The 27,655-nt window shown below is 44.0% G+C and overlaps 1 protein-coding gene across 2 annotated transcripts in view; it reads right to left on the reverse strand.

The window, feature by feature from the left end:
* Positions 1 to 27,655, reverse strand: part of slc25a26 (solute carrier family 25 member 26) — a 63,612-nt gene continuing 35,957 nt past the window's right edge. Inside the window, exons 6-10 of one of the 2 annotated variants that reach the window (XM_080495577.1) lie at positions 23,756 to 23,800; positions 18,280 to 18,349; positions 11,434 to 11,498; positions 8,331 to 8,404; positions 1 to 232 (exon numbers count right to left, since the gene is read on the reverse strand). In XM_080495577.1, the coding sequence (XP_080351703.1) occupies positions 136 to 232; positions 8,331 to 8,404; positions 11,434 to 11,498; positions 18,280 to 18,349; positions 23,756 to 23,800 (351 nt within the window). In that variant the 3' untranslated portion in view covers positions 1 to 135. The remainder of the gene's footprint in view (positions 233 to 8,330; positions 8,405 to 11,433; positions 11,499 to 18,279; positions 18,350 to 23,755; positions 23,801 to 27,655) is intronic. The other variant, XM_080495578.1, reaches the window with a different exon arrangement.

The raw sequence follows: 27,655 nt of genomic DNA on the forward strand, positions 1-27,655 counted from the left end.
CCGTCTTTAATAACCGAAACGCACGAACAGATTCGACTCTGATCGGTCCTGCGACTTCAAATTCCGTGCTGATGAGCAGGAGAGCAGCATTCTGGGTAATGCAGTCAGTAACGTGGATGGGTGATCTTCTTGCCGTTACAGCATCGTGCTGCGGACCTTCTCGTAGGTTCCCAGGAAGATGAACCCGCCCACACTGATGAAGGTCATCCGGGGTACGCTGCCCGCGAACAAGCTGTGGACGAGAGACAAACACACTGTTAAAATGTGCTTTTCATTCAATCAAGTCAGCGACCGAAACGTCCGGCAGTTAACTAGTTTAAAATCCATAATTAAGGTTTTCACACCAATTTTAAGTGACTTCACCTGGGCTGTAAGGAAATTAAGATTTTACTGACAATTATAACCGTATTGTATACTGTATTCTACTTTGCCAAGATGATATTTGTGTCATTTAAGTTTTTTTGTGTGTGACAATATAAATTGATAAGAAATATCGACATCTCTGGATTTTGATGACGGAATAAAAAAAGTACTCAAATATAGACATAACAGTTTATCGGGTGGAGAATTATTATTATTATTATTATTACTACCATTTATTACCATAAATTAGATGATTTGGTTTGATGAGTTAATTAATTTTGAAGCAGTTTCTGGCTCAAGAGTGGGAGGGGCCGGGGAGAGAGAGGTCCCGACGATCTGCTGACGTTGCGGGGGGTCAGAGGATGCACCGGGCCATGAGAGAGCGCCCGTCTCCCAAGAACCAATCCACCCACTCCTTGTTACGCACAGCTGTTTTTAGGATAAGGCTTCAACCCCCCCCCCCCCCCTTCCCGCGCTCCCACCCTCCTCTCTTTCTGTCCATGACTGATGGCTAGATGACATCCACACATGTCCCTCCACTGTCCATCCTCCATCCTCCACCCCCCCCCCCCCCCCCCCCCCCCCCCACACCCCCGCCCCTCCGTCCAGCAGCGGCCCCCTCAGCTGGCTCAGTTGCCGGGGGATTTTCTCCACCCGTCTCCTTTTCTTGCTGCATCATCCACTTCTCATGTCCCTCTCGTCTTTTCCTCCCCAGCTCCTCTCCTCCTCCTGTTCTGTCGCTCCCCGGCCTTGTACTCGCCTACCAACACCTCCAGGCGGCCAAAAAACACCCCCGCACTCACATGCTGCGGCGGCGGTCCAGGACAGATGTAAAGCATGAGGACTATTGTGTGCTCGTGGACGCGTGCCCTAGTTTTGTACATCTGCGTGTGTGTGTGCGTGTGTGTGTGTGTGTGTGTGTTGGAGGAGAAAGCACATAAAACTGTCTACGCACACAAAAAACGTCCGTCTGCGTTCTTCATCACGGGCGCTCTGGTGCGCGAGTGCTCGTGTTTCTGTCCCTTCTCATTTTGAGAAAACTCTTGAAAAGACTGCAAAAGTTTTGTTGGGTTTTCGTCGGCTCCGGCGACGCCTCTGGAGCGCGACGGCACCAGACACAACACTCGTGAAACGGGGGGGGGGGGGGGGGGGGTGGATTTTGCACGGCGGACTAAACCCTGAGCGACTCGGACGAGTGGATTTTGGCGTTTTGCCGTCACATTTTTCCGGTTTTTACGTCTTCGCAGCGGGAAAATCAAATACACCTGTTCTGCTGTTTCTGACGTATGAACTGTGAGGTGTACAGACGTTTCACAATTCCTTCCAGCTGTTGTGCGTCGAGATGAATCCACCTGTGAGGCCAAGCGAGCCAATACGTTTTGTTGGTATCTCAGCAACTGACAGGTTTATAACACAACAGAGCAAATTCTCCTACAATCCCAAGACATCGGGTTTCAGCCACGTAAGTGTGTTGCGTCGGCTCCGCAACGGAAATATTTCCATATGAATTAAAAAAGACAATCACCATTTTAAATTGAACGCCAACCCTGATCTTTATTATACTGCTGTCAGAAGATCCAAATAGTTTATTGGGTTAAGATTCTCAGAATATATGAGAGGTTTTGTTACCAAATTTGTGTTTGAGTCAGTAGATGTTCAGAACAGACTGTTGCATCTTTTCTGGCCTCTTTTAAAGGAACCAGAATTTTAGCCGAGGACCTAAATTAAGGCCCCAGTTTACAAAGATGCAGTGAAAACACAAGTTTAGCGTGTTTGTTTCAGAAAAGTTTTATGTTGACAGCGTACTGAAAACAATGTCCGTTTACATGGAAACATCAGAAACATCGAAAATGATGCATTTTCATGTTGGGACACGAATGGGTGTTGTTTGATTTTTGTCATGAAGACAAACACACATACACTCAGAACACAGTGGCAAGTGTACAGATATTCGTATGGGCAGACGACCAAGTTGGGTTGCTATTACAACTGTCAATTCTAAAACTACTAGGTCGCAGGAGAATATGGACTGGGAGTCAGGACACTCTGGAGGCAAACGTTGTTATTATTGTCTCCCTACTTGTGCATGTGTAGAACCTAGTAGCCACATTTGAGAAAAGTTGTGTTAAACTGATGCGCAAAATGCTACGAAAGTTTTCAGTTTTCACTTGAAAACAATATTGTGTAAACGGGGCCTCAACATAAAGCCGTAAAACGTTCTTCAAAACGATATTTTTTTTCAAGCTGTCTTTCAGATCTTTCCTTCACTCTTCAGATAAGATCCCATCGTCCCAAGAAAGAGACTTCGTCCAACTGTTTCCAGACCTATAGATTGGCGACAATAAACCTGTGATCCTGGTCCTGGAAGACCAATGTGCTTCATGGTTTGAACAGGAATCTGCTGATATCAGGCTTTTATCAGGATTTCTGCAGGGATTCATGGTGATACATGAAGAAGTGCTGGAGCAGGAAGACAGAGAGAGATGGAGCTTATTCGTTTACAGAAACAGTGAACATGAGAGACCCTGAAGTGAACTGATTATTTATTTAGAACTATGAGGTGAAAAGAAAAAGTATTGGATTTTTTTTTTGGGGTGGGTGGGAGGGGGGGATGGGAGGCACAAAACATGAAAACATAACTGATCTGACTGCGTGTCGACGCTCCAGCTCTTTTTGCTGAATTGTTTCTGCCTCACTGCAAAGAAAAATCCATTTTCTCACATAATCTGTTTTGATACCTGCCGTTATGATAGCTTATTTTACACAGATAAAAAAAAACAACAAAAAACCAATATGTTTCAATATAAGGCTTGTTTCACTGAGTTAAACCTGGAGCTGTAAAGTTGAAATAAGACATTCAATTGCATCTGTAGGAAACCAAGCAGAGTGCTCCAGTGCTCACGTTGTCTAAGAATATCAGGCAGTGTCCTTATGCTCATCTTACGTGCAGTTCTTTCAATGGAAATTCAAGATTCAGGTCACACAAACACCCCCCCCCTCCAGCCCCGCAGCCCCCCCCAAGCTCGTAAATTGTCTTTTTGTAAACTGTAAATCTATACAAGGTGCCAAGCATGTCAGGGATCTCCACAACCATCCCAACCATTCACACAAGTCCACGTTTCCCAGCGCGGCAGGCGGGACCAGCCCGTCTGAGGGGACGTGTTAACTGTCCCCGGCCGGCTCTGGCCAGTATGTGGAACACAACAGACTGTGAACTCATGGAGGCACGAGTCCGAGGGAGCTGCCCCGCTGCCCGACGTGCTCTTTCCATCCGCCGCAAGCAGCTGGAACAGAAGGACTCGGGAGTCTTGAAGCCGATCGGTGACGAGGTTATTCCTCTCGGTCCCGCGACTGTCGGCGTGAGGAATGAACTAAAGTTAAACTCAACGCCCGTGTTTTATCTCGGCTCCGCGCCAGCGTTACATTTCCTGTCTGGGATGAGGCCCACCTGTGGACCCCCCCCTCTAGGACCCCTGACTTGCTCTGACATTACAGACCAGCCGGCCTCAGAGAGCTGTCATCCCCCCCTATTGTCGGCCAATCACATCTCTCGAGGAGTCGGGCTAAATATAGTTCCCCAGGCTTCATAAGAGACAAAACAAGTTGGGAAAGAATAAAAGGCTTTAGTTGTAATTAAAAAAAAAACAACAACTATAAAAGTGTGCAAAAGTCCAACTCAACTAAAACCTGTTTACATGACAGTGTTTTCAAGTCAAAATGCAGAACTTTCGCCATTATTAAAGTTTGTAGCGGATGGTTCTCTGTGCGCACGTGTGACTTCATTACAACAGCGACAACTTGTGTTTTGGCATCTCACTACATCATTTACATCATTTCGGACTTTTCAGTGTGAACGGACATCATTATCAAATGAGGAACGCGAAACATTTTCTGGAATGAGAAAGCAAAGTGCTTTCACTGTATAAATGGAGGCTACTGAAAAGATCCACGTGCTTCAGAGTGAACAGGTTCAATCAGAAGGGAGCGGGTCTACTCAGATCCCTGGAATGAAAAGGGTATAATAACAAAACAAAACAAACCAGACGTAAACACAGATGTTAAATCACTTCCCTACAAAAACTGTTTGTATAAGAGTTATTTAAAGAATATGTTCAGTAACTGCAGAACCCCAAACCAGTAAGTGTGCAACACAACGCACTTCTGTGCAATATAATGTCGTATTATGTGAAAGGTGCCTTCATTACTGTAGTTTAGTTTGTTCCTGCTATGAAAATTATTCCAAAAAGCCAATTTGCTGACTTGTAATACTGTTTTGGAGCAAAGTGGCATGACACTGTGTGTATAAAACAAAATGGAAAGGTTGCTTGAAAATGCCAAAACTACAGCTAAGAGCTGATAGCTACTCAGTTTTAAGATTCTTTTGAAAATATGGATTGTTTGATTTATAAACTGGAAAACATGATTAAATAATGAATTTACTTAGTATTGTCATCATCATTGTAAAATATAGTATTTGCACAGCAGCACTGAGAACAATAGCACCAGATAATAATAATAGAACTTGCTGGTTCAATTCCGGGACCAGCAACAGACTTTAGTGGAGAAAATAAAAGCCGCTGTAATCGTCATCACTCGGGGGGGATGAAGCTCCCCGAGTGCTGAACGATAACCACCCACCGTTCCCCTGAGATGAAGTTCAAATCAGTTTTTATCTCTCTCTCCTCATCTTGTCTACAAATTTCATTTGGTGGGAAAACAGTAGTAGGAAAAGTAAGTAAAACATCTATTTATGTCCTAAAGGTTTCAGAATGTGTTCCAGTCAAACACACTGACAGGATCATTGCTGTGATTAGGCAGTAAAACATTCTCACTCCACCGCACGGCTCTGAACAAACCCCCTCAGACCTCACGTCTTCAGCTGAAGACTAATACCACAACAGGAGAAGCTAAGTTCCCCACAAGCCCTCGGATGGCTGCTTTGTAGTGTGTGTCGGCTACAAACATGTTTTCTTGTTTGCTTTTCTCGAAAGAGGCGGTCGTCTCCTGACGCGGTGGCCTTTGTTTTGAGCTGGAGCTGTGTGCTGCAGGTTACGTGGGGGGGGTGGGGGGGTGGGGGGGTGCTCAGCGCTCACACCGGGTCTCTGGGGCCCGGCGCACACATGGAAGCACTTTAGAGCTTCACTACACTGCAATTGGGCCTATTACCATAATTACAGCTTTAAAGCCCCAGCAATTTGTATCAGGCATGCACCAGTGCAACCACCGGGCCCTCAGCCCTGCGGAACAACAGGCTGGCTCCTTCTTCTTTTTTTTTTTTTTCCTTTTACTGTTCACACACTCTCCTTTGTGTCTGCGTCTCATTCGTCTTGTCCTCGGCTTCTTCACCTTCTCCGCTTACGTCGGTATCGGTAAAGGAGAAGGAGTGTTGCTGCTGCGCCTGTTCGCTTCTCCATAGTAGAAGAGCTCAGGACGAGTGCTCGATAAGAACTTCACAGGTTTTTATGTCGTGCAGAAGTGGAGGTTGGTTTTACAGAGCTGAAACTGTGGCTGCCAGTAGCAGAGTTGAAGGCTGTTCGGTAGGGAGTCACTTCATCAGTGGAAACTAAGTTCCAGGCCAAAGTTAAGAGGGAAAAAAAAACATTTCTACCATCGGACCAAAATATGTAAACAAGAGACTCCGGTCCTGAGTTTGGTTCACTTATAGGTAATTTAGGACCCGTTTCGTTGTGTTATTGGTGTTTGTTTACATGACAACGGTGCTCAGGGCAACTGAAAACACAGCTTTTCGAAAATGCTCACATGCCGTCTTCACAGAAACGAGCGGCAATGGTTTTCTGGAATGCTGCTATTGCACATGCACACCACAGTGGTAGTAAATAGTTCTTCTGCACATGGGCAAGTAGATGGACAACAACAACAACAACAACAGCTGGGAGTTGAGAGTCAGTTTAACAGCATTTTTTTTGCAAAACGTTATTGTGTAAACACAAAACCTTCCTGAAAGGAAAATGCAAAACCGATGCACCGCCACTTCAAAATCTCCAAAATGGAGCCTCAATGGAACCCAGCAGTCGCACCTCAGCCAGTTTTAACGGCACCAAACAGACGTGTTTCACATTGAGAAGCTGTGGATGCATTGTGCTCTGTATTGTTGTTTCTCAGGTTAAAAGCTCAAATCTGGTGTCGTCTTTTTGTTCCTGGATTCTGTGGAATTTGAGTGAAACTGCAGAAAAAAAAACCCAAAACAACCTGGATTGATTCTGCTTCTACAGAGCAAATAAAAAATAAAGAAAAAGTGAAATCAATTTAATGATGCAATTATTGCAAAACAGGAGTAAAATGTTGCATATTTCTCAAAATTGGGACCAGAAGTGCCTGGATTGAATTCCATTTCTAGCAGTGTGCGTCTTTAAACCCCCAGCGGTGTCCTGCTTACATGAACTCGGCTATAATTAAAAATGTCTTCAATCTACATTATTTCTGCAGCTATTTTGTGAAGTAGAAAACCCCAAGAGGCCTGAATCCATGCAGGCTGTTAAAAATCACTTCATGGTTCATGAAGGAATTCATTAAAAATGAGAATTTTAGGATGTCTGAAAGCAGTTTTTAGACAAAGAAACCCCTGAATTCACATTAAACAAAAAGCAGAAATCAAAGTTTTCCATAGGATTCCTGCATGAATCAGAAAACCAATAATAATAATAATAATAATGCAACAGCGATATGTGTATGCATGCGCTGACAGGTGTGACATGTTTGGACCCAAATCAGATGAAGTGATGGAGCTGTGCACACGGGGGGGGGGGGGTATTTTATACGCAGGGCATCATAAACACATCGGAACACTCAAATAAAGCGTTCCTCCTGGCCTCGGTAACACCTCGATCAATAAGGCGGCGGAGGAAGCGGGCAGCAGAAGCTTTTATGCGTGTCGTTTTTCAGTCGGGCGGTAAACCGGCGTCCACCCCCGAGTGACCACTCAAACCTGATTACATGAGGGATCGGGCTCGGCTCAATCGAATCACGTCATGTAAGCGGCTCTTTTTAATGGCTGAGATGAAGCGCTTTGTGTAAAAGAAGCTGTTTGCGTTTAAACAGTCACGGCGGCCTTTAGCCCTCGTCTCCCCATCCTGCGGCTGCTGACAGTTTGTACTTCTAATAGCTGTAAATCAACGGCTGGCCTGCGGACCTCATGTGTCACTGTCATTTGTAGCCAGGGTCTAAAGACTAAACTAAATGTTCTTGTTTTTTGTTTTGTTTTAAACCAGTGAAGGGACAAAAAACATTGTAACCTGACATTATTGGAATGAAATGTCGATTTAGATGCAGTTTATCATGAGAAAAATCTAATAGTTGCATGTTGAGTGAATAAAAACTGGTTTTATTCTCAAATTCATTGTCACATTATTGACATTTCAAAAATGCAATAATCTGATATTTTAGTCTCCAATAGTCAAGCAACTGTACATAACACACATATTGTAATGCATTCTGCAATATGATGTGTGTGTTATAAATGAGGTCTGCTTATTGAGCCAATTCTTTTTTTTTACTTTAATTTGATTTAACAACACGCCTCCTCATACGTTTCCATTTCCTGTGGCTAATGCTGCTGCACATTCAAGCTAATGATGAAAGAAAAGAAAAAGGATGATCGTTGAAGTTGTTGACCGTCACGTAATTCATCATTAACGCAAAACACAGCAAAGCAAAGGATTCGGATAAAAACAGTTTTTACGCTTTGTTTTGTGTTGCAAGTTCACAAATTGTTCAATTGATCGCTATTAATTAGTCAGATTTGCAATTAATTAGTTATTTCTTTATGCATTCACACCCCTGTTATAAAGAAAACTGAAAAAAAAGAAGTAACAAAACCTACATAACACACACACACACACACACACACACACACACACACACACACACACACACACACACACACACACACACACACACACACACACACACACACACACACACACACACACACACACACACACACTGACCCTGTGAAGCCTCGACTCCTCCACACGTCGTAGAGCACCAGTGGGATGTTGCCGCTTGCTGTGGTCGACCCGGCCTGGGAAGAGAAAGAGAGAGGGGGTAAATAGAGGTGCGATGACGGATAGATGGTCTCCTTCACTTCCTGTGCTTTGGACAGGCACCCTGTTTAGTCTTCCTCAGCTGGGCCCCCACCCTCACCCCCCTCACCCCTCCCTCAGGTATCACCTCCTGCACCGGCCCGGCCGTTCGCCCACCCGACAGACCCACACCCACCGCTCTGCTGCCTTTATTGACACAACAGGGATTAGGCGGCCGGGGATTTTTAATCCGCCGCTGCGGACTGGCAGACGGGCATGAAGGTTGGGTAAAGTGAGCGTGGGACGGTGGCAGAACAGAGGGAATGCAATTTCTGCAGGAGTGAGACAAAGAGACACAGTTTTTTGGTTTTTTTTAAGTGAGGAGGGGGAAAAAACCCCCCCAAAAAACACCCGTATTCCTGGTGTTTCTGTTGGAGACAAGGTGGCTGAGGCACGGCTTGTCTCCAAAGTTTTCCTCTCCTCTACCGCGGTGGAGTGATGGAACGCGGCAGAGGAGGAGGATGGAATCCAAAACACACAGTCCACATTATGCTGACATGCATAAATTAAATAAATACATTTTTAAAAAATATCCTTATTTTGTGCATTTTCTCCAGGAACATTCATCGATGTTTGCAATAATAAAACTAAAGCGCTTTGGCGAGGTGGGTGACGCACACGCAGGAGTAACCTCCCAACGCCTGCAACGCCTGCAGCGTCAGCAGCGTAGGAGGTCTGCATCAGGCCCGTCCAGCCGTGACCTGGAGGCGGGCCATCGCCGGGCCGCCCGCCTCACAGCGCCTGCCTTTCACTCGTCCTCCCGCGAGGGTGAAATTGATGTGACAAGTCCCAACGCTTGTGCTTCCTCTTCTTCATCCGATCCAAACGGCCCGTCCACATCAGCGCCGGACTCCTCACCAAATGTCCGGCCTGGGCTCGTCATCTTCTGGCCAGTTTGAAGATGAGAAGCTAAACGTCAGTGGCTGAAAATAAAAGACTTTTTCTCTGAAAGTGAGTTGTGGCCAAGGAATTTTTTTTATATTTCTTTTTAGAAGTAACAGAGACTATTCAGATTAAAGATGCAATCAACCAGCTTATTACTAGCAGTAACACGTTTCTGCTTTAAATTAATGAAATTATCAACTGAATATGCCACTGATAGGTTGGAATTTATATTTCTCTTGGGATCTATCAAGAATAAAAAGCACAAATTTCAGTTTTAAAAATCTTTATATACTTTATATGGTCTGTAACCAATGTAACTTATGGTTTTACGCTTAATTATGTGCACTTGATGTGTAAATACTGGATAAAAACTGTACGGTGAACAGACCAGAGCATGCAGGTCTCAATAACGATAAAAACAAGCTTAAAGCTATGAAAGAAATGTACTTTTTAAAAATAGGTACTATTTTCATTTTTACCTTTCTTGTGACACAATGTGAAGATTAACATGGAGGTTTTACATGTTCACACGGCAACGTTTTCAGTGAAAACGTGTCGTTCGGCATTTTCGTTTCAGAGGAGTTTCACGTTCACAAGGCAACGTTTAGAGAATTCCGTTTCCACAGAAGTGGCAGAAATGCTGAAGACCATGTTGTTAGCATTTTGGAGCACTAGTTAACCACACACACGCACACGGAGAACAATGCACCATAAACATCAACAATGGGAGTACACAGACATTCATATAGACGGATGATGAAGTTGTATTGTTATTACGATGACTGTCAATTGGAAAGCTACCAAGTCCCAGGAAGGTATGTGGACTGGGAGTCCTGACACTTTGGAAGCAGCCATTGTTGTCAATATTGTCAAATGGGGGACTTGTCTCAAAGTGTTGATGATTTACATGAAATATTTTTTGATTCATTTGAAGAAATATCCAGGTTTCTTGAGACGTCACATAAAAACAAAACAAACTTGAGAGCACTGTGACGTAGCTCTTTGACTAACAAACTGCTCCTCTGAAAACATCTCACCCACTTTTTCAGAGGGAAAAAAACAAACGTTTTTTGGAGTGGGAGAAAAGTTTCTAACTTAGTGCTGAATAAAAGTGGCGAGGTTTTAAATACATCATGAAGAGTGTCTCCTGAATCAGCCGGAGTCCTTTTCCCTGCTCACCTGTGGTGAAAACTTGGCCTTATAAAGTTCGAGCTGCGCTCCTTCGCTGGTGGTTAAATTACAGCAGCTGCATTTCAGATCATGTTTACAGGAAGCTTTGTGCTCTTCCACCTGCAGCCAACGGCTTCTCGCAAGAGATCAAGACCGTGCGGGTGTTTAGTTAATTCCAGTAACTCATTAGTTAGGACGGGCGGACGGGGGGGAGGGAACACTGTGTCTTCTCCAAGGACAGTCTGTGTGTGTGTGTGTGTGTGTGTGTGTGCGCGTTTGTGTGTGTGTGTGTGTGGGGGGGGGGGGGGGGGGTTACTATGAACTCACTACCCTTTATACACACAGGAACACAGGACACAGTGAGGGAAGCCAGACGTGCAGTCTGAGCGAGCCAAGCAGTTGAACGCTGGTGGTGAGAAGGAGGAAGAGGAGGAAGAGAGAGAAGAGGAGGAAGAGGGAGAAGAGGAGGAAGAAGAGGAAGAGGAGGAAGAGGAGGAAGAGGGAGAAGAGGAGGAAGAAGAGGAAGAGGAGGAAGAGGGAGAAGAGGCGGGCTCCAGTATTCAGGTGGGCCGGTGTGGGCTGTTTCGGGAGCCGGGCGGGGCAGAAGAGTGAACAGGAGGGACTGTGACCCGCCGCTGACAAGCAGCCCTGAGGTGGAAGTCCTGGTGGAGCTGCAGCAGGTTGACTCTCTCCAACATTAACCATGTGCACAAACGCATCTTCTCAACACGGCCCGCGCTCCACGTCAGGTGATAGATGTGTGTGCAGGGTGCACAGCCGTCCCAGTTTTACCTCGTCCTGCGAGGCATCACCTGACAGCGCTGTTTAAAAGAGGCTGCCAGAGGAGGAGGAGGAGGAGGAGGAGGAGGAGGAGGAGGAGGAGGAGGAAGGGCAGCTCTTTCAGTGTGTGTACCTTTGCGAGCATTATCCTGGTCTTCGCCACGTCGAGAGGAGTGGTAACCAACGCCGCCACAGCACCTACAGGAGGCACACATTGAGAAAACACCAAACTTTTTCACTCTGATCTCGTATAAAATCAGAAAGTTGGACTTTCATCTCTGATCGTACCGTAGCGTCAAAGGTTAAACTTTCTGCTGTGCTGGCGGTCTAAATGACCAATAATTTAGCAATAACAGAAATATTCATAATAATTTCTGGAGCATGACATCTTCTCTTCTGGGTCTAATTAGGAGGAAAAAAACAAAAAACGTCTGCTTTAATGTGTTTCCAAACTCTCCTCTGGACATGGAGTTCAGGTCAATGTGACCCAGCAGCCAAGATGAAAGCAACAAAGATCAAAATATTAAAATGCAACGAAAAACCCAGACAGTTCAACTCATGATCTATGAGAGACAGGTGGCAGATTGCACCGGCGGTACGAACTTCCTGAGTCTGCATGTTTTCTGGGTTAATAAGTGACTATAAATTTACTGTTTGGTGAATTAGTTAATTCCACTGAATGTTAAGGGAAATTAAAAATAATTGAGCTCATTACTTTCATCAGAGTGGGCTGGACTGGCGAAAAATATTGACATAATAGCCTTTAAATCTAATTTTAAAATCTTTTTTCTGTTGTGGCACAGAGAAATGATGAAAACTTTTAATTCGTTCATAAAGTCTGAAGCCCCCTTAGATAGCAGATTTGTTGCATGGGCTGAAATCCATTAATATTTTTAGCAAGCAAAAATCCTGGCCACAGAAGAACTGGTGTCAAATTACAAGAAGCTGATGCTGCATGGCACCATTAGTACCCTAAAACCAAAACTAAAACAGTAAAATCTCAATCAACTTGTGAGAGTCTGCAGAAAAATACAAAAAAAAAGAAGATGTTTCTGACTCTGTAGCGTTCCAGAAAAAGGAAAGACAAACAAAGAATAACTCAGCGTGGTGCACTCCCTCAAATAATGAAAATAAGCCGATAAATAAAGTCCAATTACTTAACCCCAATGAACACAACCAAATAATTCAGCATTAAACAGTGAAACTGTCGACCCTTTGCTCTATTCAGGTGATAAAAATGATAATATTACACTATGTCAAACCCTTCACATTTATTAGACCACAAAAAAACAGACTAGCCTACATTTTCCTTCTTCATACAATCACAAACTTATTTTTATGATTACTCGAATAATCTCCTTTTTTTCCCTGTCTTTTTAAACAAACATTTTTGCTTAGTATATATTTCCCCGGGCAAGTTAAGAACATATTTTAATGAAGAAAAATAAAAAATTGTGCATTTTATTTGAATAATAAGCACAGCTGAAAGGGAACACAGCGAGCTTAATTAATGCTTAGACAAAAATATAAACTGCTGACTCAACCTCGTGCTCCCACCCAAGTTTTCTCTCCTGTTTCTTGGACCTCTCCTGCCTCCTCCGCCGTCTCGCTGAATTGACTTGCATTGACTGTGTTGTGGCGCCAATAACACAAAACAAGGCCTACGACTGGCTGCTTCTCCTGCTGTGCTGGCAGACGTCAGCCACGGGTGACTCATTACTGCCACACTGTGGTCGTCGCTGGAACAGATAGGTTGAAAATTGGAGAAAAAAAACAGTAAAGAAGTTATTAACCAACTAATCGAAGACTAAATTAGTTGACAACTATATCAATAATCAAATAAGTCAATCAGTTGTCGTTAGCGCTATACGTTTCCACAATTCAATAAGTTATCATGAGAAAAGACTAAATTCAACATTTAGCATAACTGCATCTTAAGTCAGTTAACAGTAATTGCAGCTTGAAGTAAGTTAACATACGTTTTTTGTTGTTGTTTTTATTAAGTGAATGCAACATGAAATGATTGATTTCTGCGACCCATTGTAAGTTAACAGAAGGAAGAGTTTCAATTAAAACTTCATGAAAGCGCAACTTAAAATTGAGTGAACAAAACCTACAAATCTAACTCAAAAGCAGAACTGAAAAGAGTTCAGTCGGCCAACTTCAATTTTACATACTTTGGAGTTGGGAAGTTTTTGGCAGTATACACCTCAATTTTTAAGCTATATTTAATCAAAGTAAGGGCAGAAATCACAATTCAAAATCCTTGTCTGTGAGCATTCATACATTTGACATCCTAATCTTCATTATAGTCATTCTGACCATTTCTCCAACAATCTCAAACCAATTACAACCATTCAAACAAGAAAATGTGCAGCTTGTTCATGAGGCGAGTGCTTTGCTGTGTGATTTTTCATCTTTAACTTCGAATAAATAAAAAAAAAAAAACTCCAGATCAGAGGAGATCAGCGTCTGTTGCCATGGAGATGCAGGAGGGAGAGGCAGCCTCCAGCATCCACACTTGCATTTTCTTCTGAGAAATGCAAACCTCCAGTCTTGATGCATTTCCAAATCTCACTTATGTCAATGCGAAGCACAACTATTCCCATTATCGACTGCTCGTTGGTGAATGTTGTCAGTTTGGCACGAATTCGAAGAAATGAAGAAGTGAGACGTTTTCTTTGTCTCGCTGTACTCCAGTATATTGTTGACATGCAGGAGATAGAAGCATTTCTCCAACAGCTCTGAGCATTCCAGAGCGTTCAGCGGAGGGCCTGAACTGGCCTGATGGGAAGTGACAGTACGAAACTCAAACACAGATCGGCTGTTAATGTAAACTGGTCTCTTGAGGCGGTGCAGTTTTCACCGGGAGGGTTCAGGCAGGGTCAGGTCGGCAGTAAGTCAGCCCGGGGTAGGAGTGGAGGTATTCGGGATGATTAAAGGCGCCTGTGTGAGCATTTCCAGTGTCGAGCAGATTATGGATGAGTGAAGGAGAGAGTGTGAAGAGGGAAGTGAATGAAACTTGAGGATCCCTCTTGGATCGCTGCGTGGTCACGGTGGGATGTGAACTTGACTCCCTACCCCCCACACCCACCCACCCCCACCCCCATGCCTCCATCGTGCCCCATCGTACTACGTCCTACCATCCCCTCCCCTCCGCCTGCAGGTCTCAGATTGCTGATTGTTTTGGGGTTTTTTTTCCACCTAAATGTTCTGAAATCTGCATGAGGAAAACATTCAATTGACCACTTGAAGTTTAATAGTTAACAGAAAAAAAAAAAAAAACAGGGTGGTAAAAGAAAAATTGTTCATTTCCACGGCAATTGAAATATTCATGAAAGATTAGAAACCTCTTTTTCATTACCTCTGAAATATAATGTTATCTACGACAGGGGAGTTGAACACATTTCAGTTCAGGAGCCACATACAGTCCAATTCTGAAGCAAAATAGTGCTATAATAAACCTTTACGTTTGCAGACTTTACGTTCTCACAAAACCAAACAAATACTGCAATGAATTACTACAATTTCAACATGAAGCCAATTTTAATCACTTTTGGTGCAAAATGCAGTGAAATGTCCCAAAACCCTTCTCCTCAAGCCGTTGCATTATGCATGTGTTTACAAACTCACCTTGACAGCAAGACTTTAAGGCTGAAGCTAGTTTAAAATGTTTCATGGCAACGTCACCGATATCTCAGCTGGAGTCTGTGTTGTGTTGTGTTGTGTTGTGTTGTGTTGTGTTGTGTTGTGTTGTGTCGTGTCTACCACTCTTACGTTTTCTTGGAGCCTCTTTCAGGCCGGTCTATGAACTTAAATCACTGGACGCCATCATCTACCTTATGAGAAGTCCAACATTTTGTCACGTCATCTGCTGTAAGCAGCATAGACATGGAGGTGATTGCCAGCGGTCAGTGGTTACTTGGAAACCAGGAGATCAGAAACACCTGGTCTGTCACACTGAACATCAATCAGGTGATAAACGTCTTTTCGTTTCGACGGACTCATGCAGACTTTGAGATTTGGGGTATCCCTGGTGGGCTGCATGGAGTCGATCCAAACCTCTTCAGATCCACTTACGTTATCACTGACTTTAATCTTCACTGAACTCAATCTTCCTGAAGTCGAAACCTAAACAAGGACGCACAGCCCCCTCGTCTTTCCTATGCGAGTTTGGCTCCCCCCCCCCCATGCCTGTGTCAATCTGCTATCTGTTTTGTCTGACGGCGCTCTCGCTCTGTTTTCTTCTCATGGTGGCTTGAGTCCAGGTGGGAGTGATGCGAGGCCATGCCTCAGCTCCTCGGGGTGCCGTGTCCTCATCCCGTCCTCTCCCTTTCACCTCCAGCTCAATCTCAATCTCAGCCTCGGAGCAGCTAACCTCAATCTCCCCGTCCCGTCTGGCACGGTGCAGCGCCGCAGGAGTTATGGACTGACAACTACAAATGTCCGGCCATGGCTCCGAGGACGGCTCTTTTCTTTTCGTTTCTGAAATATGCATCCAGGTTGCGGGTTTGCTTTTTCAACACATAAAAGGTGAAGACTCGATGGAAAGTTGAATGACGTGATATTTCTTTCCATTCAAAGCTACGCGTCTTTAATATTCTCTCTGGTTATGAAGCACAAGGCCAAAATCCTTCGCTGTTTTGCAAATGCAACACAGATTTTTTATTTTTTTTCACTTGTTTGCAGAACTGGTGCACAAGTTTTCTTTTTCCAAATGAACCGTTTGCCCTTCCCTTATTAAAAGCCATTGAAGCCTTGTGTCTGTGTCAGAACTTTTCATTGCTCCGGGCGGTATTGCACATGATCAAAAACTGCGAGCTTACGCAAAGCCACATCATAAAACCACCAATTTATATGACGGATAGTGTATCTGGCTTTATGTCGAGCGTGGATCAAGCAACAACCCTCACAGGTGTTTTTATTCATTTAAACCGAGGACCGAGATGGGAGGAGCTCTGCCGCGTGACGCTCCTGAACTGAACGACTGAGCGAAAAGAAGTCGGCTCACGATCTCTCAGTGACGAGCTGGAAGAGGCCACCCATCTGGTTCGACTCGCTTCACGAGGGCAGTGTGAGCTTCCTGAGATCCAGCAGGCGAAAGAGTTAATCATGAGCTTTTATTTTCATTTACTCAATGAATGTTTGTTTATTTAACATTATACCTGTCACCATGACTGAGCCAAACCAGTTCAGGACTTGGACGATCGCTTGAAGTCAGCTGCTTTGTTTCAGAGGAGCTGTAAGCCAGGTGGAGCAACACCACTTAGGATTTTAAGAAAAAAAACACCTGTGGCAGCTTGACATTAATATAATTGCCTTAAAATTGAAAAAGAACTGCAAATCAGTATAAAGTAACTATGATGTACATATCCTGCACTACGATTTTGCGACTTGGCTTATCTTCTACAGCTAACAGCCAGCGGACCGCAAACAGCTTGTAAACTCTGACCTCACTTGTGCAAAAATTCACTGCATTATTGGTGAGAAAAAAAAGCATGCTTCTTGTAACAACTGGATATTGGACACACCACTGGACATTAGCTGGGAATAAGGTTTCGGTACACGTCCTCTAGTGGCCGATGCAGGAACTGCAGGTTCTGTCACTTTGAACTTGATTTCATGGATGGCTTGGCAGATAACCAACAAACTAAACCAATATAATCATCCCTCCAAACACTAGACATACAAGGTAAAAGTGCAGAAGCTTGAATCTCTTCCATTGAACTGCGAGGCAGTTGAAACACTGAACGGGGCAAGAGGCGGCTAAATATTAGAGATCTTCGACATAGATTGGGGTGGGTCGGGTTGATGCTAACTCCAGCTGAGATAAAAAAAAAGACTATTAATTGTCATTTTGCATGTTGTACAAACTTGCTCTACCAATTAGACCTGGAGCCCATTATCTGATCATTTGATCGTTTTGGTGGCATCTGGATATTAATTTTGATTTTATTTAAATAAAAGTACCTTGGCTTTATTTCATTAAAAACTCAAGACGTATCAGTTCGTCCTCTGAAATCAGCAGAACATACTGCCGCGCCGTCTTAAATTTGCTTCATCTTTCATAAATGAACCACTGCACCACATAAATGCACCACTTTAAACTCAGATGACATTTCGGGGAATGTTGTTTTCAAACATGCTCTGCTGAAGAAACACATGCAAACGATCTGTAAAGCACTACTTTTAATCTAATGCCCAATGTTTGACACATTTAGACTGTCTCTAAAACTATCAGCTTACAGCTGAATAATGAAAGTTTTCTGAAATGTTTTGACATTAAATGTACAATATTTCAATAAAAGTACAAAAAAAAAAGAAAGGAAAACAGCAGAGTTTGAGTTTGAAAGCTGATATCAATAAAACATGACTTAATGAACTGATAATAGTTGAAGTGCTTTCCCCGCTTCCAGGCTTTAAATGGCAAGTATCCTGCCTCACAGCTCGACTCGTTTCTCTCTCGTTATCTTTGAATGTTTCTTCTTTCTCTTTGTGTTTTGCAGTTCTCCCTCTCACTCTCTCTCCCTCTCTCTCTCTCTCTCCCTCTCTCTCACCCCGCTTCAGGCTCCAATGCTCAGGAGGTTGCACAGCTGCAGGGGCCCGGACCCAGAAACAGGCCTCTCGTCTCCCTCCTCTCTTTCCCCCCTTGATACAGGTCTGTGCGAGTACGGGACCGTAAAGTCTGCGTCTCGTCGGGACGTTTCTCCGGCTGAGCGGTTGGAGAGCCGTGATAATGAGGCTTCTCTGTCGAGACAACAAGGCGGGATCACTGCGTCCGGGACCGCCGGGTTACAACACAGACGTCGCTCGACCTAATTTGTCTCACCTTCGTCAAATCCAACAAGAATCTGGGCTTTGGCTAAACTTGGCCATGCATTCACCTATGCACCATCTATCTATCTATTCATCTCATGGACCGTACGCCCTCCCCACCCCCTCTCCCCCCATCCCCAAAGAAACATATAATCCCCTGCACCTGCAAAAGCTCCGCACACCGCCGACTGCCAAGAGTAGAGCGTGTGACCTTGCCTCCATGACCACAGAGTCTGAGAGTGAGAGAGAGAGAGTGAGAGAGGGAGAGAGAGAGAGAGAGGGAGAAGGGGATGTCAAGAGAGGAAGAAGCAAAGCGGAGGAGAGACAAAGAGAGAGTAAAGATTGTGGTTAGTGCAGATACTAGTCACATTGGAAACACATTGTGAGTCTTGGTCCGGTCGGGGTTGCAGAGCCTACGGCTGGGAAACGGGCCGAGCGGCTATTTTTGTGTTGCCTCTTCTCCCCTGTGATGTCATGATGCTTGTTTCCCAAGAACTGGGACAGGATGGGGGGGGGGGGGGGGGGGGGGGGGGGGGGTCTGACACTGCTGAGATATATTTACATACCATCTTGTCAAAGTATACAAAGTCATCACAAAACCATCTGATTAGATTTTTTTTTTTGTTTTTACCAGTCTTTCGCTGTTCCTGCCAACTTCATTGTACTTATGGCATTCCTATGTCAACATTTTCTTTTCATCTAAAGTACACAAATGAATAAGTGAAGTAGAATTGTTCACTTTAAACCAGAAGTTTCAGAACAAAAGAAACAGTTTTACAATACTTTCTGAATTCTTGTCAAAACACATCAATGTTGGAGCCCACAAATCCAAAAACCTTTTTTCTATTTTGTTTAAATTTTAAATCTTTATGACATTGCAACACCGCTCTGGTCTGTAGAAACCAATAATGTAATAACCACCAGTAACACAATACATTATTAAAATATTTTTTTACAGTGCTACATATGAATGCTCAATGAAATATGCTGCCAATGTCAAGGGTGTCAAACATTTGCTAACCCAGCCCAGGAAATGACTTGGCAAATTTTTTAAAATTGCAAAGACACCATAAAATATTTAACACAGTTTCCTTAAGGGAAGCAGACACAACACAGGTCTGAGATTCATGCGGATATATCACTATGAAAGCTCGCTACCTCGTGTGTGACTTTGATAAAGCACGCATGCAAAAAGGCAACAAAATGCACATTTATTTGGACTTTATTTATTTTACATCAGAAAGTGTCATCAAAATTGGCTTTATGCTGAGATCAGATTAATTTCTGGTACTAATTGCAAAACGTTTTGCGGAAAAACCCCCAACAACTTTTTAAAACATATTCTCTGTGCCACAACAAAGAAAAGCTTTAAGGTTTAAATTCAAAAGTTATTATGGCATTATCTAACCAGTCTGGATTGATTTTGTGTGTGTGCGTTTGTGACCCCTGAATCAAAATGAACTATTTTTGATGAGAAAACTGCCCAAATCCTGGCATAAATGCTTTTACTTCCAAAAACTGCCATCTTCCTAATGTATTATTAAAATGTTGGCTGCAGTTATTACATTTCCTTACACAATTTAAATGCTTCTATATAATCCTAGAAAAGGTCAAAATGTTGACTTTATTGGTAGGCATTGCATTATTGGCCATTATTACATCATTGGTTACTACAATGTCAGAATGCTTTGTTATATAATAGGTGTTAGAAAGTGGCGTACGACATAACAACAGTCCCCTGGAAACAGTGTTTTCGTGTTTTACATTCACAAAAAGAACATTTGCAGACAGAAATGTTCTCATAATCACTGTATACAAAAGAACACCAGAAATGTTGGAATCTGTAGTCTGCATGGCGGGCAACTTGTTAGTGGTGCGCTTTTTTAATGTAATGTAACCACACATTCCTGCATGCAGAAAACAGTACAAGGCAAAAACTTGAGCTCTTTTTCAGCTCTCCTTTCATGTTGTTGATCCCCAACCAGTATGTGAGACACGCATCTCTCAACATGATGGTGTAGTAAATGGTTAGTACAAGTTTGGGAAGCACTGTCGAATCCAAAAGAAGGAGGATTATTCTGGAATCCTCCATTAGTTATTGTTGATGATCAACTTCACATGTGCAGAAGAAAGAAAAAAATAAGACCGTGCAGTGCTTCTTGGTTTAGAAAAGTTCTGTTTTTTCTGTAAACAGAAACAAAAGTGGAAGTCTGGAAATCTTTTTGTTTTTTTAAAGTGCCACTTTCAGAGACTTGAAACTCAAAGAGTTTACTGTGGCATCAATCGAATCTGAGCAATAGGAAGCAATTTGACGCTCAAAAAAAAAAAAAGGTTTTGTGACTCAGCAGGTCTGTTTTCACAAACTCACGATTATTGTTCTAACCTTTTCAGATTCCATCCTATTTCCACTTCTGTATAATCACACAATGAATGTATGAAAAGGCAATATTTGGAACCTACTCAGTAACTTGCCCATGACATTTCACATGAATTGGGTTTTAAAGCACAGTTTTAGAGGATCAACAAACCAAAATACAACAATTCAGCTGGGAAATAATCCAGCACCACATTCAGGGGAAATGTAGACTATTTCCCAGAGTTCTCACTGAGCGTACAGAACCAGGAACTGCCTGCTCCAATGCAACAGGCTACTGAGTGAAACCACCTGATGTTTGTGTTTTTGTGACTGAACTCAGGATGAGAAGGGAGGCTGTCACTCCCCCCCCCCCCCCCCACACCCGGACGAGCCGGGTCGAGGGGATGAGGAGACTCGCTCGGCGAGGTTAGCCTGTGTGTGAAATGCATGTGGACAGCTGGGCTGCCTCGGGCGCCGCAAGGTATGATTACTTCTCGGGGAGAGCGATTGAGCAACAGCATGGAGCGATTACTAATATTTTCTTTGTGCATCCCTCCTCCTTCTGCAAGTTGCATGTTTCAGTGATCCCACACACATGTGGACTTCACACACACACACACACACACACACAGAAAGAGTGTGTGCGCATGTGCGTGCAAATACAAACAAGTAAGCAGAGGAAAAGGAAAGAGGGAAGCGTGCATGGCGGACAGTATGTCAGAGCTGAGGATGTGTCCATGTGTATTCCATTAGAGGGCAGATTAAAAAGGAGAGTTTGCTTTCCACATCAAAAGCCGCACGCTGGGGGGATTCCTCCGTTTCTCCCCCTCTTCCTTCCCTCCACTCCGCGCTTCATGAATAAATAATAAGGAGTCAACCTGGGAAAACAAAACTTTGTGACCTGTGACCTCCTGTGTGAGGGTCACACTTTGCACCTGGCTGACTTCCTGCAGGAGAGAGGAGGCGGGACGTCACCACGCAGAGAATTGTCGGCATTTTCCACTGACTCGGTATATTCTGGAGATTTTTTTTTGGTGTGTGTTCGATCACAGCAGGACAAATGTTCCACCCTCCTGTTTGTGCTGAAGTTAGTTTTGAAGATGGAGAAAGCCTCACTCCACCAGTCACATGCTGCACAAGGTTATTGACGTATAGTTGACGTATCGTGAAAAGATGCGCAACAGAGAACAATACGCTACAAACGATGACGATTACACTAACTCTCAGATGGACAGACGATGAAGTCGGATTGTTATTCCGGACCGGACCACTCTCAACGATAAAACTACAGGAGGACATGGACTGGAAGTCACGACGTGTGCAGAAGAACTATTTACAACGGCTGTGATGCACGTGCGCAGCAGCAGTGTTTCGAAAAGTTGCGTTTTCAGTGACCCTGATCTGACCCCGTCGCGTAAACGGACACCCAAAAAGCAACGCGAGCTTTGCGTTTTGTGCAAACGGGGCCTAAATCTCCGTGCAGCTTTCGGCTTATTGGATTTTCTCATGACACCTCCTGCCCGGTGAACGCCTCTCCGCGATATCCCAGAAATCCAAGCAGCAGCTGAACCGAATGCACTCGGCTCAGCTGCCGAGGGCCCGGCCTGGAAGAAGCCAGCTCCCTTTTCTTCTTTTCCTTCTTTCCGTTTCTCTCTCCGACAGCTGAGCTGGCTCGGTGTGAAATATGAGGTTAAGGCCATAACGCAGCACATTACTACGCCACAAAGCAGATGGGAGATCGTGCCACACACAGGCGATCGCTTAAATTCCCCTCGCGCTGGTGTTTTTCAAACTGAATCACGCAGAAACCTGTCTGCTTGCATGGACGTCTGAGTTTTTCTTCTGCCTCCTCAGCTGCTGGATGGAGAAGGAAAGAAAAGAGGAGAGGAGAGGAAAGGAGGGAAGGGACAACTGGGGAAATGAGGAGAGAAAAGGTTACGACAAACAGGAGAAGAGAGGAAAGAAAGGGATGGAAAAGGAAACATTTATATAAAGAAGAACTGTGAGAAAAGGGAGGAAGAGCGGATGGAGGAAAAGAGAAAGGAGAAAAGAGAGACAAGAGGAGTAAGAGGAAGGAAAGAATAGACAAAACAAAAGGGAAAAAACGAGGAGAAGGGGGGAAAATGAATAAGAGGTTAAGAGAGGAGAGAGGGAAAATGAGGGAAACAGAGAGAAAAGAAAAAAGAAAGTTGAGAAAGGACAAGAAAGAGGAATGGAGGAACTGTGAGAGAAAAGGGAGGAGGATAGAAAAAGAATAGGAAAGGAGACAATGGAAGAAAAGAGGAGAAAACAACTGGACAGACGAGTGGAGAGGATGAAAGAAAGGAGGGTGAGAAGACGGAAAAGAAAGAAGAGAAAGAGGAGACAACAGGAGAAACGGGGAGCAAAGGAAGGACGAAATAAAGAGAGACAAGGCAAATAAAAATGAAATAGGAGAAAATAGAGGAAAGAGGAAATAAAGATGAGGAGATAGGGAATGAGAAGGAAGGAAAAGAAAAACAACAGGAAAGAAACAACTGGAGAATTGATGAACAAAGAAAGAAGGAAAAAGGGGGAACAGAAAATAGAAGAAAATGAAAAAGACAGGAAAAAGGAATTAAGGAACTGTGAGAGGCAGAGGGGGAGTGATGGATAAAGGATGGAAGACGAGAGAGAAAACAAGAAAGGAAACAGATTAGAGACAATGGAAAAAAGGAGCACAGAAAAAGAATGGACAGACGAGTTGAGAGGTGAGGAAGAGATTTAGATTCCAGCAGCTCAGCTCTCCACCAATGGACAAGTCCAGATGGCAAGAGAGAGGGTGAGAGAGAGAGAGAGAGAGAGAGAGAGAGAGAGAGAGAGAGGAAGAAGAAGAAGGCCTTTGACTGAGGGACAAAGACACACTTGTGGACTCTCGCAAACGTGCACGCTCATGCACGCACAGCTGTGCGGCATATTGTCAGTAACAGTGGGGGGGGTTGCCCAACTATCCGCCTCTCGAGACATGATGTCATTCCAACAACATGTTGTCCTTTTCTCATATAGGGAACGACAGGGGGAGGAAGAGGAAAGGAGACGAGCGCCGACTTAAACCTCCAGATAAAGTGAAACCTGGATTGATGGGAGTCGTCACAGCCCACAGAGCTGACGTCTGGTTTCTGCAGCAGAGAGGATGAATCAGCTGTAAATGTGTCAGTGCAAATGAGCTGCGTCATAACTTAGCTCCAGATTTAACCCGGAGAAAAGTGAGTGCGAGAGACGGCACCTGTAAATCCAGAGGAGGTAAATCAGCAGGTGTACGTACCTTTAAATACTCCCAGAGGGGAAACTGCACCAGCGAGAAGGGGATCTGAAAAGCAAGCACAGTTTTGATTGTGAGGATCATTACTGGTGGTGGGGGGGGGGGGGGTTGCATTTTCTTGCACTTTTATCTTTGGCCTCCAGTGGGGTCCACTTTCCTGTCATTCCTGCCACCTTTCTCTGTTTCCTCCTCTCTCTGCTCTGACGGCTCTCCTGTTCCTCCTCACTGATGATTAATGAATGAGCCGGCCTGTGGTCTGGCCTTCTTCGCTGGCTGGAAGGGTGGCGTTAACTCCTAGAGCACTGTGTGTGTGTGTGTGTGTGTGTGTGTGTGTGTGTGTGTGTGTGTGTGTGTGTGTGTGTGTGTGTGTGTGTGTGTGTGTGTGTGTGTGTTCCGCTGGAAATGCTAAATTGGTTCAGGCAGGAAGTTACACCATGAGGAAATCGATGGCAGTACCATGGTGAGGGACAAATGACACACACACACACGCACACACACACACGCGCACACGCGCACACGCACACACGCACACACGCACACACACGCACACGCACACACGCACGCACTGGATGTTGTTTCAGGAAGGAAGAGAAGGAGCAAAACAAAAGAAAAGCATCCAGCAGGGAGCGAATGAGGAATTAGATAAAGTGACTTGGAGCTGGTTGTGTCATCGGTCCTCCATCACAGTGACGGCAGGATCATTCTGGATGTGTCACCACATCAGTGAAAAGTGAGTCAGCCAGACAATACACACTGTGTTTACCACACCTCATGAGCTGACTCGGCACTTTGACCAAATGAACTAATCTCATGTAAACACTCAACGTGAAGGTGGATTAACTGAAAGGCTGTCTGGCGCTTCAGAGCTGAACATCCACAATGACTCGGGGAAATGTATGAAACTCGATTTCGGAAAAAGGGTAAAGACTTTATTTTCTAGATGAGGGGTGAATAATGTACTTACACCCTGAGCCACGTCATTATCATGTTTTCCATCAAAGTACCTGTTGTATCTGTAAAAGTTATTTATTTCAGTATAATCAAATCCCACATGCATTTCTTTCTCAATATTTTTTAGACAGACCTCTGCCGCGATGATAATACCTCTCTCTAAGGATCCATATACACGACAACGCATCAAGAGGAAAGGCATCCTTTTTGGGTTTTCGTGGCTGAAAAATCTCAATTACACAGCAATAGTTTGAGAATAGTTCTCAGCAGGAAAAGCTGAAAATGATGTCGCTGGCATGGCAGGCCACACTTTGAAAACATAGTTTTGAAGTTCCTGCAGACTGTGCTCTTGTAAGTCACAACCCGCCACACTGTAGGACATAAACTTATCGGTTCACGGTGTGACGTACGGCCACCAGTTAGAGCCACCGCTAAAGATTTTGCCACGACTCTCCCACAATTGCCATCTTTCATCTGTGGCGGCCGAAAATTGCAGCGTCTAGGGGGTCTTCAGCGTTTCTACGTTTTCCTTGTAAACAAACTTGTTTCAAAATGCTGTTGTGTAAATGCTAAACTTTTCTCAAACAAAAATAACATGTTTTTACTTGAAACAACTTGTCACGACGCCTAAGACTACATCCCAGCGTAGTAGTTTAGAGGGTACGTTTGTTTGTGTCCACTGTTTGTCGAGCCATTGAGTGACTCACTTCACCATCTAGTGGTGCAAACTGGTAATGCACCGCTAATTGTTAACCCGCTGACTGATGCTAAAAAGACAGACGTTAAAAAACTGTCTCTATACAAGATTACTCTATAGCCGCGGTTTCACTGGGCAGTATGTGCCGGGACGGGCAAAGCACACCCAGACCCAACTCTGTTGCGCGGTTCTACCACAGAGAGTCCGGTTAGAATTGTAAGCCCCCTAATACGTTTCAGTATGCAGACCTTTAAAGGTGTTATACATAAAACAATAACAACACATGAAACTCTCTTGGAGGAATGTCTAGATAATTGGACACACAGTTTTCCAGTCTGATCCTGCTGCCAAGTCTGCCTTTTTGTCTTACTGTGGCCTTGGTTTTAAGACTATGTATATTTATTTACTTGATTACTTTAATAACTCTATGCATGTTTACTGTAATTACCGAGCAGTGTTAGGAGTTCCACTTTGCTGTGCAGCTTACTCCTGGTCTTGTATGATAGCCATATCGAATATTATTTTAAAGTAATAACTATGCTGGAGGTATTTTCCATTGAGCTGCCATTAATATGTTTTTACTACATTGATTTCCTCTTGTTATTCATTTACTCAATATGTCTCTATAGTCGGAAATGAGGTCTGCACACACTGTAGTAGTTATTCCACCTCACAGGTTCTGGGGGCTTTTCTGCGCCGAGTTTGCATGTTCTCCCTGAAAATATGCGAGATTTCTATAGGGATACGTTTTCTTTTCACTCTGCAGTTAAAAAACATAGCGGCTCTTTATACATTATACCAGCATACTGTATTATACTGCTGCACTGGTATGGTGGCGGTGGAGTGTTTGGGGTGAGGGGGTGAGGGGGGTAGCAGCAGCTTTCGCCCATCTGGTCCATCCGGGGCAGACAGAAGCAAATTCTCAAATTCCACAGAGATTATCCCAAATTTTTATTTGAGACACTGTACTGTAAGTCTGGTATTCAGTCGGTGTTATAAAAGTGCACCTGTCTTTTATTACGACCATGATGAGTTCTGCTTTTCCAGGCAGAGAAACAAGAGGGGAGGAAAAAAGAGAAAAGAAAGAAATAAGAGTGCTGGGGATGAATGTACGCAGAACATATTGTACCGATATGAGTTTAATCACCTGAAAATGTGACAAAATAAACCCAAGGCATGCGGTGCATATTAATACTTTTGCAACTTTAGCATTTTCAGCCTTCACAGATGTTTCTTTATGTAACATATTGGAAATATTTCAGTGCTGATCAAAGACTTTTATTCTTTTTTTTTTTCAAATAAACTTTCTGCGTTTAAAGGTGATGGAAATGTAGAAAACAGATTCTGTGTGATTTTCAGATTTTGCACAAATGAGTAAAGGTTATACTTGTTCGCTCAAAAAATGACGATGAGAGCAAAAGAGAAAGACAGATGGCTTCAGGAGAAGGTCTGGAAAGAATGATCCGCCAGTGATTTATGACCGACTTTGACACCTCTGGCACACGTGCATGTGTGCGCGTGCGTGTGTGTGAGATTGATTAAATATACAAGACATTTCTAGTTAAGGTAAGACTGAGAGCAAAAGCACCTCTGAACAGGATTCTCTGTGACATGTTGCAACACGCGACTGTTTATTTGAGCTTCAAAATCACACCGAGATGGAGAGTGAGTGACTTAATGACTGCAGTGCTGCAGCGTTGGTTTTTCCAGTGCGAAAATGCAGTCTGCTCATCTCGTTGACCTCCTAATGCAACGCTTTGATCGGATGCTGGTTTAATGATGGGAGGAGATGACAGAGGGAATAAATCTCTGGGCTGAATGAGAAACGACGAAGCCTGAGACCGGTAATCCGCCTCTGCTGCGAACGTCCGAATCAAAACTCGAACATGCAGATTGTGATAAAGCTTGGCGGTGTGTGAACATCCAACTGTACGCGATGCGTCACTGCCACTGGCAAGCACCGACAACACAAGACAGGACTCCTCTAAACAGCTCAGAGCGATGGGATCTTTTCCATCTTTTGTTTTAGGGCCGGTGTGATCATGGAAACAAAACATGTGCATCATCTCTGCAATGTGTTGATCACAGTTCTTCAACGGCGAGTGGAGAATTCAAATGGAATTCTGCTCTCAACGCAGCAGTTACAGTGGAATTCCAGCTCTATGGGCCTAATATAGCAGCATGATGATGTTTGTGTGCATAAGGTGTCTGCAAGTGTGTCTGTGACGATGGTGTGTACACACATTTGAGTGTTG

The sequence above is a fragment of the Blennius ocellaris genome (genome assembly GCF_963422515.1).
Source record: "Blennius ocellaris genome assembly, chromosome: 4".
NCBI lineage: Eukaryota > Metazoa > Chordata > Actinopteri > Blenniiformes > Blenniidae > Blennius > Blennius ocellaris.